This window comes from Streptopelia decaocto (genome assembly GCF_964273445.1).
Source record: "Streptopelia decaocto genome assembly, chromosome: 13".
NCBI classification, from domain to species: Eukaryota; Metazoa; Chordata; class Aves; order Columbiformes; family Columbidae; genus Streptopelia; species Streptopelia decaocto.
This window is the reverse complement of record NC_138668.1, coordinates 9,251,564-9,266,736: the sequence shown is the minus strand read 5'-3', so window position 1 is coordinate 9,266,736 and position 15,173 is coordinate 9,251,564. Positions and strand designations below refer to the sequence as shown.

At 50.0% G+C, this 15,173-nt stretch overlaps 3 protein-coding genes across 4 annotated transcripts; 2 read left to right on the top strand and 1 right to left on the bottom strand.

The window, feature by feature from the left end:
• Positions 1-1,308: 1,308 nt before the first annotated feature.
• EEF2KMT (eukaryotic elongation factor 2 lysine methyltransferase) lies at positions 1,309-6,055 on the bottom strand. The gene is made up of 8 exons (XM_082064305.1): positions 5,828-6,055; positions 5,676-5,738; positions 5,219-5,299; positions 4,912-5,013; positions 4,601-4,734; positions 3,476-3,783; positions 2,260-2,409; positions 1,309-1,812 (listed from the first exon to the last, which is right to left on the bottom strand). Exons 1-8 carry the CDS (start codon positions 5,903-5,905, stop codon positions 1,712-1,714), a joined length of 1,017 nt encoding a protein of 338 aa, XP_081920431.1. The 5' UTR covers positions 5,906-6,055; the 3' UTR covers positions 1,309-1,711.
• Positions 6,056-6,083: 28 nt separating this feature from the next.
• Positions 6,084-8,835, top strand: NDUFB6 (NADH:ubiquinone oxidoreductase subunit B6). The gene is made up of 4 exons (XM_082064308.1): positions 6,084-6,358; positions 6,439-6,531; positions 7,468-7,512; positions 8,690-8,835. Exons 1-4 carry the CDS (start codon positions 6,179-6,181, stop codon positions 8,756-8,758), a joined length of 387 nt encoding a protein of 128 aa, XP_081920434.1. The 5' UTR covers positions 6,084-6,178; the 3' UTR covers positions 8,759-8,835.
• A 142-nt stretch (positions 8,836-8,977) lies between these two features.
• Positions 8,978-11,173, top strand: LOC309445466 (uncharacterized protein). Of its 2 annotated transcripts, none has more exons than XM_082064306.1 (3): positions 8,978-9,683; positions 10,047-10,266; positions 10,779-11,173. In XM_082064306.1, the coding sequence occupies exons 1-3, from the start codon at positions 9,403-9,405 to the stop codon at positions 10,848-10,850; spliced, it is 573 nt and encodes a 190-aa protein (XP_081920432.1). In that variant the 5' UTR covers positions 8,978-9,402; the 3' UTR covers positions 10,851-11,173. The 2 variants fall into 2 exon arrangements, with proteins under 2 accessions (XP_081920432.1, XP_081920433.1); XM_082064307.1 differs by having other exon boundaries at positions 10,744-11,173.
• Positions 11,174-15,173: the final 4,000 nt, after the last annotated feature.

The following is a 15,173-nucleotide window of genomic DNA, read 5'->3' as shown; positions in this document are numbered from 1 at the left end:
CCAAAACAGATTATTAAAGTATGTATAACTTAATAAAAGGGCATTTCACTTTCTGAGTGCTCATTCAGGTAAACCCGTCATCTTTTTTTTTTATTGTTGCTATCAGTATTCGTATGCAGACCTACGGCTTACAAGATGCTTTTTATCACCTTTTAGATTCTTTCTAAAATAGATGTCAGTCATTTAAGGGATAAATGCAGTTGGTTTTATCATGAGGTTACTGCTTGTGTTGAGCCACTTCAGAGTACTTAGGTCAGTGGTGGTTTCTGCACCAGCATTTTTAAACGCCCTTACTGAGTAATTGTTTAATATCCGCTTTTGTCAAGCTGGACAGCCCTTTGCTAATCTTGCCTTTCCTTTGTGCACCGTGGTTACATTAGACACTCTTGAGAAAAGGTTGAGAGTGATTTGGTTCCGCTGGTGTGAAGGTGGAAAGGATGCAAGTTCCTTACTGCAGGGGTTTGGCAATTCCATTAGCTTCTTGGCTAAAGAATGATCCATGTATTAGCTGATTTTATTTTTTTTCTGTCTTCAAGCAAAATTCTGTCTGGTGGTATGGCCATTCCCCTTTAGCCATTGATAACGCACAGGGAGGTGAATTAGGCACTTCTCTAAATAGTGATGCCGAAAGGTTTAGAGAGCTTTCATCTTCCTGTAATAAAAATGTTAGATCCAAAATTCTAAACCAAAGCATAGGGGGTTACTTCTATATATCCAACTTAATACTAGCAGTCCTGGCCTCCTTCAACTGGAAGCACAAGGTGATTCTTAAAATTACCTATCGTCTATTACTACAGAAGGAGGAAGCTGAAGTATGTGTTCATTTTCTTTTAAGTAGTTTTAAAAACAAGGTACAGAAAAGGAAGTAAAGAGAGGAGAAAGAGGAAACATTTACGTTTTTTTTCTGCTTCAGGACCAATACTGTCCAACAGGAAAACGATTAAGGGATAATGGAAGTTTTCAGAGCAGGTGAGATAAGTCCTTCCTCCTTGCAGTATGCTTAGAGCATTGCTGAGTATAATTCTCTTTGTCTTTTCCGGCCAGTCTGAGAGGATGGCGTCCTATAGCCAGGTGTGAAAATGCCAGCCTGTGTGTGAGAAATGTAAATCAAATTCTGATTTTTGCCATCATTGCAGGATCAAGATGCACTTTGTTTACAGCAGCACCAATTACCTTCTCTTACAGCATCATGTAAGCTTGTGATACTACTGTAGTCATTCTAGGTATTATTATTAATTTCTAAGATGACACATACTGCAAGTATGCAAGGATATAAAGACAAGTAAAAAAGTAGACAACAATTATAGCTAGTTTTAATCTTAAAAATATTTATTACTATGAAACATTGTTTTCCTCCCTTGTCAGTGAGAGAGAATCATGCTGTGATCCTGCAAATGTGCCTCTTATTTACAAAGCAAAGTTGAAAAGAAAAATACAGTTCCATTCTGTTGTCTCCTGTGGAATCAAAATGCAGTACAGTTAGGGGTTTTTTTGCTGTTGCTTGAGGTTCACAGGTACTTTTCAGGGGCAGCAGCTTGCATACCTGCTGACAATTACAAGCAGAAACAGAATTCATTTTGACGAGAGTTCATGCATATAGTTGTATCCTCAGTGCCTCTCGTGTACGTTCCTAAATTCCAGATAATCTTGTTGCAAGGACAAGATAGCCCTTGTTGGTCTGAAAATCCTAATGCTGTCACAGTTTTCAAGTCTATATAAATAGCTGTAGAATAGTTACATTTGGCTGCACATCATAGAGAAAAGTACTGTTGCTGGGTGCTGGAATAATCTGCCATCTGATCCCAACTTTGTCTGTAAAAAGAAACACTGAGAATCATGATTCTGCTTAATAAAATGAAAAGCACAAGTTGTGTATCAGGTTCTCTAAGAAGAGATCTTTAGCGTGCTGTTACAGCAAGCTACAGGCAAATGCTTATGAGTACGTATTTTTAAGCCTCAAAGAACACTTGAGATACAGAATTTAGGCTGCATCTTGAATGTTACCGCTGTGACAGTGCAGCACAGGTGGTTTTCCTCCTTTAAGCTTAACCCCTGTTAGTTTCCTATTGCCACCACACTTGCATTTCATTTCAAGTTGGCACTAAGTGAGGTGTGATAGAGAGGATGTAGCAAAAAGTGAAGCTATGATCTGATCAAATCCACGTGGAACAGTTACCGCTCATTTTCATCTCTACTACAGATTAAGCAGTGGGAAAAGAGGCCAAAACTATTGACAGGCTTGATGGAAAAGGCACCTACCAAGTTCAGCCTGGAACAGGCAATAAGTGTCAGGGTTACGAATGGTGGAAGCGATGTAGACCTCAGGAGGTTTTCTATCTCCTCTGGAGGTGGAGAGGTTTTGCAGCATAGCAATAAGGGCTAAAGTTATCTCTGGATCATACACCACATCTGCACAAAAGGGAAAACACTCAGTATTTATTGAGAACTGAGCAAAAAGCAGAATGAAAATTGCAAAACAAAAATATTCACCTTGCAGAAGAATACAGTTTTTGTATTCAAGGGTTAAAAATTCTCAAGAAGAGACCTTAGAAAATGCTGGTACTTTATGTGCTACATCAAGTTTCCCTCATCTCTAATACCAGTCCAAAATCACGAAAAATCAGCGCTCTTTTTTGTAAATGGATTGTCAGATATTGTATTTAAGCCCATTGTATGGGAGACAGCAAAAACATTTGGGTGTTGGTACTCTCTGTACGACTACTTAGAAGGAAACTGCAGTGTTTAAAAACCTGTATTTCAGAGGCTGATTGCAAAGGACTTGAACTGCAGTAGTTTTCATCTTGAATAACGTCCCTGAGAGCAGAACTGGGGATGCAAGGTAAGACTGATTGCTAAGGGGTACAAAATCTCAGCCTTACTAATTAGCACTGCGATTCTGAGACGTTGTCGATCTGGTGTTCAGGACTGACATTCAAGTGGTGGTTGTTTACCTCACAGAAATGTCAAGACCTGTGCACATACCACTAATGGACACACTGGTCACTCTTAAGGGACCGTAATAAGGGAATGTCCTGCAGGAATTAAACAGGAGATCTGTGTAAATCACTTTCAGTTTTGAGTTAGTGCCATGAGTCCAACTTGGGCTGGTTTGTGTGTTCTCTGAACAGCAGACTTGGCATTAGGTAACATACAGTGACTTCATTTTATGGAATTCACATACTTAATGTGATACTTTTGATGACAAAGGCAGCGTATTTTGTCATTTTTTCACCTGAATTCTTAAGTAATATTAGCTTCGCAAAGCCCTGAATCAGGGAGTAAAATCCTGTAGTTACAGTTAAGAAATCTTACTATTGCTAAGTTTTCCATTATTAGGGTTTTTTTTATAAACTCCAGATTTATACATAGGCAAGTTCCAAAAAAAGGTTTGTGTCTGTTGTTTTTTTTATCTCCCTAACTTGTGTATTCCTGCATGACAGCACACAGTGAGACATAAAGCAGAGGCGTAAAGTACCTGCTGCAATTATGACGTCAGGCTGAAGATCCAACAGTTGTTTTCCTGTAACTGAGCCCCATTCCAGTTCTGCAACAATTAGTTTTGGGTTTTGGTAATTTGTTGCTTCTGCCTCCTGGCCTCCGGTCTCCGTTTGGATACACTGGGTAGTTTCAGGCTCCAAGACAAAGCCGTTCAAACAGATGTTTTCTGCCAGCTGTTGGAGAACGCCATGGTGGTGGTCACTAAATATGTACGTTTTAGGGTTGCAGGTTTTACAGATTGCAATTCCAGTGAAGCCGATCCCACTTCCTAATTCCAAGACTGTCCTGGAGGGTAATGGAGTAAAAGTAGTACTTATTAGGGCTCCAAATTGAGTTAGGAAATCAAAACATTCCAAGCAATCTAAAGGTAAAATCAGTTACAGATTTTTTCAATAATTTTTGAGTAAACCATCTACAATCTAATCTTTGTCTCAAAGAGCTGGCAAACACTGAAGATGCAATTGTAAGCATAAAATTAATTACTTGAAATACTGCTTTTGCATGTGGTACAAAGCATTTCCACCTGGTTTTAGACTTCTGCAGCCTGGTTGTCTCCATCTGAACTGGTTGTCCAATTCTTTTAATAGTCCATGGAAAGGAACAGACACTTCAGTAGCACAGCTCCTTTCCTTGTCAGGTCAAGACTTTAAATTAACTTGGTTGGATCTTTCCTCAAAAGTACTTGTTCCTCTTGGCTGCTTATAAACAGAGTCGAGACAATGAAATTGGATGCGCACACCTGCACATCGATCATCTGAAGAGATGAGATGAATCTCATCACGAGGTGAAGTGCACTAGTTCAGTTACAGGCTCGACAGTGCAGTAGCTGAAACTTAACAGCTGGCTTTACAGAGCAGGTCAGACTGCACGGGGTAACGTCTGGATCTTAAAACCTGTCTTAAAAGAACAATGAGCTCTGCTCCTGGATTGAAGTTTGACTGCTGCAGAACAGACGAGGGCAGCAGATATCCAGTAGCAAAAGGCCATAGCCATTTCCATTATTTTGGGGGTAAATATTGTATGTTATTAAATTCCAGGTCTGTAGCTCACAATATGAATAAAAATATCTTTTCTGATATTTCATCTGTGCTGCTGCCGTTACCTGTTACTAAAAACTGCAGAGTTCTCTATTGCCCATTCCGCGAGATGAAGAGCAGCGTCCCACGTGACGAGCCCCGTGGTTCCACCAGAGATAATTGCCACGCTCTCGGACAGGGTAACACATCCTCCCGTGGGCTGCAGGACACACACGAGAAGACAAGGATGGATCAGCACAGACAACAGGTTTTACACTTTACAATCCATAGGCAGGCAGGAAACACTCCAGGTTTCTGGGAGGTTATTTTAAAAGCAAATTATTGCTTAGTTCAGATGATTAAAAGTGATTTATAATGATGTGGTAGTAGTTCTTACCAGTAAGTAGTTTTTGTAACAGCGAGTAGATTCTTCTTCATTTAAAATATCTGCCAGTGCATCATACAGTTCATCCAGTGGCTCAGCTGCTGTGGACTCGTGCTGTGTGACAGAGAACAGGAAAGTGTGGGGTATCAAATTGTTTGTCATGAAACAGAAGACGTGCACACTTTCTGTCCCATTTTAATAGATTGTTGGCCATAATATTTTACACTGAATGCTGTTTTGTTATTACATAATATAAAACAGGCATATTTTCAAGAAAAAAAATAAAAGAGTTGGAAGCAACATGAAAAGTAGCCAGTACCTTTTTGATGAGTTCAGTCAGAAAGCATCTTCTGTACTTGGTGGAAGGGGGATATTTTACACACAGAGGGTGGAGAATGGTCTAAAACAAGAACAGCGATTGACACCGGTGACCAAGTGAAGATTTTATGAAAGGCGGTGAGGGGCCAGAGAAAGGCCAGGGAGTCACCGAGTGGCTCCTTGTGTCACTTTGACCACTGGAGCACCAGACACAGAACCTGTGGGGCTGACTTGCTTGTGACATTAAAGACATTTGTGCCCAGGCACAGGGCTCTTATTGTTGATGCTAAGAACAGCTGAATAACAGGAAGAGAAGGAAATCTGCAATTCTGCCAGGCTCAAGGAAAAACCGTGGCACCAGGTTTTTCTGTGCAAAACCCAGCACAGGGGAGCAATCACTTGGGTCACAAGAGGTGGCAGCCCGGGGTACTGCGTGACACCGAGCTGTCCCCCCTTACCTTGTGCAGAATATCCACCAGCAGGGAGGAATCCAGCGAAGTCTGTAGGTTTTGTTCCAGTTCCTAAAACAAAATAAAGCTGCATCTTCCCTGTTCCCTCCGGATGTCACCACCCGAAGCCGGTCTGCTCCTTCCCCTGCTCCCCTTCATACCAGCCAGGGGAAGGAGCGGAGCTGCCGGGCCGCCAGGAAGCGGCGCTGGAAGCGGATCCCCAGCTCCGGCTCGGCCATGGCGGCCCCGCAGGCCGCGAGTCTCGCCGTGCCGGGGCGGGGCCTCGAACCCCCGACCCTCCGGTTAAGAGGCTGATGCTCTCCCAGCCCGCAGGGGGCGCCACTCGGGACCCCTCACGTAGCCCCGGGCTCGGCCTGCACGTGGGACCACCTCGCCCCCGATGACGCATCATTGTGCGCCCTGAGGACGTCACTGCTGTGCGCCGTGGCGAAGGACACAGCGCCCGTCCGCCGCGCAGAGCCGGGCCAGGCCGCACCGGGACCGGCGCCGCCATGAGCGGCTACAGCGAGGACGAGAAGCTGCGGCTGCAGCAGCTCCGCGTCCTGCGGCGCCGCTGGCTGCGGGACCAGGAGCTGAGCGAGCGGGAGCCCGTCCTGCCGCGGCAGCGGCTGGGGCCGGTGGCCGCGTTCTGGGAGCGGTTCCTGCAGCCCGGGGGGCTCTGGCGGCAGCAGGTGAACGGGGGGCGGGACACGGGCCTGGACGCGCCGCCCCGAGCAGTCCCGGGCCTGACGCGTGTCCTTGCGTCCCACAGGTGTTCAAGGCCTACCAGACCGCCGGCTTCGTCCTGGTGCGGGTCCTGGTCCCCGCCTGGCTCCTCTGCTACTACCTGAAGTACCACGTCATGGTGCGTGCGGCCCCGGGGACGCGGGAGGGGGGCGGGGAGAGCGAGGGCGCTCTGGGCTGAACCCGGGAAGCTCTGTCCTGCAGGGAGTGATGGAACCAGCAGCCGCTTCAGCGTGAACGTGCTGGTTAAGGGTCAGCTGCAGGTTTGGGTGACGTCCCATGGTCTGGTCGGCATTTGTTTTTCCTTGCTTGAGTGACACAAATATATTTTTGGTGATGTTTTATGGTGGTGGCCAACTTTGACTGTGCTGCCTCCTGTGAGCTGGAAAGCCGCATCTTAATTGTTGCTTTCCCAGAGGAAAGACAGAGAACTGTGTCTGTTCAGCCTGGAGAAGAGAAACTGAGAGGGGATCTTATCGATTCTTGTAAATATCCCAAGATGAGTGTCAAGAGGATGGGATCAGACTCCTTTCAGTGGTGCCCAACGATAGGATGAGGGGCAGTGGGCACAGAAAACACAGAAGGTTCCCACTGAATATAAGAAGAAATTTCGTTACTTTGAGGGTAACAGAGCACTGGGACAGGGTGCCCAGAGAGGTTGTGGAGTTTCCTTCTCTGGAGACATTCAGAACCTGTCTGGACGTATCCCGTGCAAGTGCTCGAGATGAGCCTGGACTGGATGATCTGCAGAGGTCCCTTCCAACCCCAGTCGTTCTGTGATTCTGTGTCCCTGGGGATGACCAGACTGCAGCTGCTGGTGTGGGGAAGGGCTGTGGCAAACGCCCCAATGATGGGACAGACCTTCCACTTCTACAGTCTTATCCTGCTTGGGAGGGGTAATTGTTTTAGCCTTGGGTCTTTACTTGAGTCTTGTACTCAGCAGAGCTCATGTTCTAGAAGGGTTGACATCCCTGTTTTGGAAATCCTTTAAACTTCATCTGTGTAACGCTCCTTTTTCCTCATCTCCTCCCTCTCTTCTCCCCTCTCCCTCTTTCAGAAAACGCCGCACGGTGTTGTTATGTCAAATCCACGGATATTCCCAGTAAGTCTATTAATACTTGTTTTATCTTCCAGCTTGGTCAAATAGGCAGAAAAGGGATGACCTGGGGAGAAGTGCAAGTTTGTGCAGTAGCAGTGCAGGGAGAATTTCTAGAAGGATGAGCTTGATCCCGTGGGCAGGCTGCCCTGCAGCAGCACAGTTACAGTATTTTTGAGCAGTTTTCATCTTGTCCTTGTTTCAGTGGTACCTCCCTCTGTAGCAGCAGACTGACCTGACAGCACCTGGTTGACAGCACTGCCCGTCCTGGGCAGAAAATACAAGCATTCCCTTCTGGCAACACAAGCCTCAGTTACGGCACAGTAACAGCATCTTTGTGTTTAAAGCCTTTGTGAAAGCCTATTTATTAATGCATGGAGCGACAGAGAGGAGTGTTTCTGCTTCTCCTCACTGCCAGGGGTGGCTGTTGTCAGGAGTTGGGAGGAGTTCAGTGCTGACCGTGTGTTGGTTCTGGCCACACAAGCTTGGTCCCAGGTGTCCTCGAAGGTCCCCCACACTCAGGCATCCCCAGAGAGCTGGAGCTGTGCCACCCTCCACTTGGGCTCAGGTTTACAAAGCGGAGAGTGTCAGATTGTTTGGTTTTTACCAGTTTTCAAACTGCTCTGAGCTGTTACTTATTATTTGGTGTAGTGAGTCAGTGGGCAGATATTCTCATATAAGTTTATCTTTGCTATTTCCGCCAGTTGCAGGGTTTTTTTTGCATAATATCTGCCTAATTGTGCTTTATCTAAAATAATGAAAAGTTCCATTGCTAACGACCACATAGCAACATACTGAAGGCCAAGCTGTGGGACTCTGACTTCAGCCTCATTACTCACTGTGGGTTTGGAGACTCACAGCTGTGCTGTGTTGAAGGTGGTTGTGCAGTGCTATAAGTCCAATAGACATTTTTTTAAAACCAGATAGTCTCAAAATGTTCAGCTGCTGTTCTGTAGCTGAAAAGAAGGGGTAAAGCAAGTGTAGATTTCGGATAATTTGGCTGTGATGTAACTTCAGCAGCCTGGGAAATGTTGGGTGAATGAGAGTGCTCTGAGTGAGTGGTAGTAAGATATTATATTTTGTCTGGAAGTGGGGATGGTTAGAGCAGAATTGAAAGTGTGCTGTGTGAAGAGAGGGACTGGGTGCAGGAGGAGATGCTCACCGTGCTCTCTCCTTCCTTCAGGGGGACAGGATTTTAGAGACTGGAGAAATTATGCCACCCTTGCCCGAAGAACCTGATGAGCACCACTGAAAGCTGATTTCCTCCTGCACCAAACAAAGCGAGAACTGCAGCTGCTTTATCTCTTCTATAAAAAAGTCTTTATCGTGCTTCGCCTCAGCCTTTCTGTCATTTACTTTCTCCTTAGTCCAATTTGTTCCAGTTGCTCCTTGAATGGGAGTTTCTTTTGCCTTCATTGAGCGTTATTGCTAAGTCCTGGTGACCTCCGATGCCCCTTCCTCAACTTTTTATCTGACCTGACAAGACCTGGCAGCAGGACAGTCTGACAGCCTGACAGTCACAGGAGAGAGGCTGTAGATCCCAGGGGATGGTTGATACACACACACAGGTAGCAGAAGTGGCACTGCTGCCACAAATCCTTTGTTCTTTACCTTTTAACACTTCCTTCTCTGTCCTCAGCCCTTTATGAGCTGGAGTCTTCCTGCCCTCACTGGCCCCATATACCTGGGGCACTCTGTACTGGGGGAGACCAGGCTCTTGATGAGCAGGGAATTGGAGGCAATGATGCGTATGGATCCCCACCATCTTGAGATACTTTATGATTCTAAATATTTGGTGGCTCCTTTGGGGATAGAAATGGTTTAACCAGCAATCCAAAGGGTAACCTGAGGAATGCAAGGGGAGGGGCTGGGACAGAAGCCCCTCATGGAACCCTCATGGAACCATGTGTGACCAGTATAGCCAGTGTTTGTGAGGTCAAGGTCGCAGGCAGGAGCCCCACTGCTGTTCCTGGGGGCAGCCAGACCTCTCACAACACCTCTGGTAGGAACTCGCACCAACAGGCCATGGCCAACGCGGGGCTGAAAACTCTGGTGCCATCGAAGGAGATCAGGGAGGCCGTGGACCCCATATCAGGCACCCACACTCAGCCTGCAGCCTCCAGGTGCCTGCTGAGCCCTCAGGACCTTGCCAAGCCCTCAGTCGCCTCTTTCCTTGGGTAAAAGGCAGCTCAGGGTGGGCTGGCAACTGGGAACAAAGTGGAGGAGCAACTGTGGGCTGAGAGGAGGCAGGAGGATCCTGCTGGTCATTACTGGAAGGTTCTGGATGGGGGCACTGGGGAAGCTCCAGGGGTCCCTGGAAGGGCTGCAAAGTCAGCCGGGGTTGTTGGGGGACACTGGGGAAGGTAGAGAATCAAGGGGGAGACTGGGAAGTTGATGGGGGTATTGAGGGTTATCAGTGGCAACACGGGGGCAATGGGGTTAATGGAGGGGTTATGGGGGTCACAGGGGAACCAAGACATGTGTGTGCTTCCCATGGCCTTGGGGGTACCTGTCACCGCCTCTGCCTCACGTTATGTCAGTGCCCCCAGCGTGGAGTTCCCGAGGAGCGCTCCTTCCTCAAGCTGCTGCAACCTGAAGCGAACCTTTGGCTCTACCAATTTGCTGCTGCTCAGCCTGGATGACGCTGATGACACTGCAGAGGAGGAAGAAGAGGAGGAGGAGGAGGAGGAGGCGGCTTCCCCAGGCCCCTGCCTGCACTCGCCATGCCCCAAGGATGACACTGAGCCCATCGCCCCACCGGTGAGTGACTGCTGGGGTCCCCTGACACCCCCACTCCACTAATGAGAGGCTGGTTGGGGTGCCCTACATCTCGAAGGATCTCCTGCTCACTTCTGCAATGCTTGTGAGGAACTGGGGACTGTGACATCTCCTGAGGACGCCCCACACCCAGGGGGGTACCTTATATCCCCGGGGCTCCAAAATTCCCCCAAGGAAGCCCTAACGCCTCTTTTCCTCTAGTGAGACCCCCCCCAGCACTACAGGGAATTTGTAGTACCCCCAGAGTTCTGTGGATATCCCCTAGAGCTGCCCCGATCCCCCCTGTCCCTATGATGTGGGGCCCGGATGGCTGTTCTGTGCCACAGACTCAGTCCCACGTCTCAAGCACTGGTGTGGGTCAGGTTGTGGAGCCTGTACATGGGGCCCCAGGATCTCCTGGGCATTTTGGAACAGATAACCCACCCTGAGTAGTGGGAATAGATACCTCTCCTTAAACAGGGAGGGGTTTGACTGTAACCACTCTACCAAAAAAGACAATACAGGACACGGAACTCGTCCCGGCACAGTTACAGCCAGAGCGTTCTTCACCGCCGCCTGCCCTGTAGCCTGAAGGAGCTCGTGCCACCTGTCGAGCAGGAGGAGCACCCACCCATTGTGAGACACCACACTGCTGACGCGTGCTGGACCTGCATGACGAGTGTCCCTCCGCAAATATAGCGTGGCTTTTCCCCTGGGGGCTCTGGGCCTCAGACCTCTCAAAATCTTTGGGTCTTATTTTCCTCTTGCGCTAAATGTGGGCGATGTATTATCTTGACAAATCAAAATTCTTCTGGGTTTGTATGATATTGTTCCCTCAAACGTCTTGTTTTACACACACCCCTTACACGTATGTACACACAGGAGTAAGGGGGGTACACACCGGTACATCTTCTACATAACTTCCTTTTGAGATCCTTGCTAGGTAAAAAATATTAGAACCACTCTGATCATCGATAGATACACATATATAATATATATTTAGTCAAGAGTTAACATTTCTTTGCACCTCTCTCGTTGCAAAAAGCCTTCCAACAGCTGAAGGCTGCATGGAGGAAGACCTCCTCCCAAATGGGTGATGGACCATATGCTCTGAGCTGTGACTTTCTGTTCAGCCCTTGGGGGAACCATCAGGACCTTGTCGTTCCTCAGGCTGCAAAGGAGAGGGTTAGGGCAGATACCAGGAAAGAGCCACTTGCCAGTCCCAAACTGGGGCAAACTGGAGGCAGAGCAGGAGGTGAGGATGGAGGCAGGTGCTCATTAAAAGCTTGATGTCTTGGGAAACAAGGACTGGAAGATCCTTGGGTGCTTGAGCACACCAGCTCTTCCTCTCACCTGCTGTGCCTCAAGCAGGAGTTGCTGGTTCAGCACTGTCTGTGAGAACTTGGCCAAGAAGCCACCCTGGGCATCCCCTAGTCCTTGTCAGCCCTGTCTGTGCCACCCTTCATGGCTGGCTTGTTGGGCCTGCTCCATGTCACCTCCCAATCCCTCCCACCCCCCAGGCTGTCCCATTGTGTACCAGCTCCCAGTCAGTGCCAGGCAAACTTGTTTTCCAGAGGAGGAGATGCTGAGGATACGGAGCCATCTCAGCAACTGTGTCTGTGCTGATGCATGGTGGAACCCGTGAGGATTGATACGATATTTGCTTCTTGGATATCGGCTGATCTCGACTGGGCAGGTCCGTGGGGCCGGGCAGGCTGCAGCCTGTGGCACTGTGAGAACTGGCTGATGCTCCTGCAGAGCTGCTCTCCATCAGCTTTGAGAAGTTGCGGGGACTGGGAGAGAGTCTTTGCAACTGGGGGAGTGCAAGTTTAGCACCATCGTCAGGAAAGGCTGAGGATGACCCAGGCAGCTACAGGCCAGCCAGTGTTGCTGCAGTCCCCAGGAAAAAACATAGAATGAGGCCCTTTACAGTCACAGTATCACAGTATGTTTGGGATTGGAAGGGACCTCGGAAGATCATCTAGTCCAATCCCCCTGCTGGAGCAGGAACACCTAGGTGAGGTCACACAGGAACATGTCCAGGCGGGTTTTGAATGTCTCCAGAGAAGGAGACTCCACCACTTCCCTGGGCAGCCTGTTCCAGTGTCTGTCACCCTTAATGAGAAGTTTTTTCTCAAATTTAAGTGGAACCTCTTGTGTTCCAGCTTGATCCCATTACCCCTTGTCCTATCATTGTTTGCTTTAGAATGTGTGGCAGGTGGAGGAGATGGGGAACACTCATCATGGAGTTAGAGTGCCTGAAAAATGTGATCGCTTTCTGCGATACGATGACAAGGTTTGATCAGAGCAGAGCAGGGGATGACATTACCTTGCCTTCAGCAAGGCTTTCAGTGCTACTAAAGCATTCGTTTCTGGGAATGCAGTTCACTGAAATATTGATGCCTCTGCTGCATCGGCTGAAAGTTTGATTCTCTTTATAATCAATGATGGAAATAGGAACTTATCTGGAATAACTGGAACCCTCAGTCTTTCTCCATTGCTCACGGGTGAAGATGTGATGGCTGGTACAATTTACATGCCTCAGTTTATACATCTAAAATTAAGTTATGTAAATCCCAGTTCATGTGACTTCCTAACAGAACACGCTGGCATTCATCCACTATTTGAAATCACTTTGTAGCTGGGCAAATTTAGTTTTATACGTTTGCTCTCCAAGTATAGGGGGCCACGCTGATAATGTAATTCCAACCAGGAACTCCCCCATGACATCAGAAGAGCTGGATGTCAAGCAGCTGCTTTTTTTGTGCTGTGTAGATACGATGTTGAAACCCACACTGAGTGTGCAGTGACTCCACTGCTCCTCTCTTCACTCAGTGCTGTGCAGTCATACTTCTCATGTCTCAATTAATAACCATGTGCATAACAAAAGCAGCTTAATTCAGCTGCCCCCACATAAGCGTGCAGAGGCATTTTAGGTGCTTTGAAGATCCTTCCTTGTCTCCAACTGCTCCTTAGTAAGGTTGAATATAGCAAGGATGAAAACATCCCATATGTCTCGTGTGATGTGTGGACATCTTGGACACCCTGTCCTGTTACAGCTGACGCTGTTGTTTAGATGGTGATGGGTCTCACTTGCAATAGCCACCATGGTGCAGCTGGTGGTTTCTTACTCAGCCCAACTTCACCCTTTATGCAGTGGCTCCCAACAGGTTTTGTCTTACACTGGGCAGGGGAGCTCACTGTCCATTTCGGGGTGCAGGGCCGTGTGCCGGGACACCTGCCCTGTGCTTTTCTCGGCTGCTGGGGGAGCAGCCTGTGATTTCCCCAGCCCAGGAAACCTGCCTGTGGGTGAGGGCAGCAGGGAACAGCTCTTCCCCCGGTCCACTCTTGGAGAGCAAAGGGAGAGCTGCTTCTGCAGCCTCTGGAAAAGATCTGTCTACAAATAAATGCATCAGTATGACTAGCAGTTACATCTCACTGAGAGATGGACAGAAGCAAAAGCTATTCACTTGGCTTTTGGTTCCTGCATCGTCTTCACAGAAGACTGACGGGTTTGCCAAACGTGTTGCTATCACAACTCCCCTCAGCTGCCCACACATAAAAGGCTCAGGTCCCCTTGGGCTGGGCCCAACAGCCTAAAGATAACATTTCCCCCATTAAGCAGCTGTCCTTTTTCATTCAGCAATCATTAATCCCCCCTCCAAGTGCAGTGGCATGAACGATGCTGCTTTTGCTGGAACAATGACCATTTATTTCACATCTGCGTGTGCCAGATCGACTTGGCCATTTTCGCTTCTGACTGCAGGAGGGGAGCACCCCTGCACCCCCAGCTCAGCAGGAGCTGCCCCTGCTCCACACCTCGGTGCAGGAGGGTTTGAAGCTGCTTCTTAAAACAGGTGAGTCTGAGCTGAAGCTGGCAGGGGGAACATGCTCCACCTGAGAGCTGTGGTTTTTGGGCAGAGCTTTTGAGCGGCCATCGAGGCTCCCGCCGCCGACACCCGCGCTCCGCTCCCGCCCGCCTCCCCGCCACCGCGGGCTGCAGGGTGGCCGCGCACCGCCGGAGCGCCGGGCCGGCTCCCTGCCAGCCTCATGTGCTGCCAGGTCATTAAGAGCTGTAATTAGCCAGGGTTCGGCGGCTCCTTCCAAGGCGGCAGGGCAGGCCGGGCAGCCCGGATCCGCTCAGCCCCGGGCTCCCATCCCTGCGCCGGGCGCGCCCGGGCTCTGATCCTGCGCCTGCCCCGGGGAGCGGATGGGAACCGCTCGCCCCGCGGCGCCGGGACACGCTCAGCGGCTCACGTAGCCTCAGAAGAAAAGGTGTTGTCGGTCCGGGAGCTCAGGACCGTGCCCCCCGCCGTTCGCACCCGAGGCTCCGACCGACCGGAGACCCGCGGCCCTCGGGCGGAGCCTCCGCGCCCCCCGCTCCCGCCGGAGCCTCGGGGGACAGCGCCGCCTTCGGTGCGGACCCCCCGGGCAGAGGGGGCGCTCTCCCCGCAGCGGTCCGCAAAGCACCCTGGGAATTGTAGTCCTCACTCTCAGCGCAGGGTCCCCGCTGCGGCCGCGCCTCGCCGCCGCCCTCCCCCGCTCCCGCCGGCCCCTCGCCCGCCGAGGGGGCCCCGCGGCCGCCCCCCGGCTCCGAATCACCGCTCTCGGCGCGCTCCGCTCCGCCATCGCCTTCCGCTTCCTCCGCGCGGCGCCCCTCGGGGCTTGTAGTCCCCCCGCGCTATTCACAACGGCCTCTGCGCTGTTTCCGCGCCGTAGCACCCGGAGGCCGGGATGGGGCGCTACGCCACGGCGGCGGCGTAAGGGCGGGCTCAGGGACTCCGGGGCAGGCCGGGCCGGCGGCGGAGCGGGAGGAAGGCGCCGGCAGAGCGGCCGGGAGCCGCGGCGGCTGGCAGGCGGGAGGGCGGGCGGGAGGGAGGGAGTGGAAGTTGCTCTGCCCGGGGGAAAGT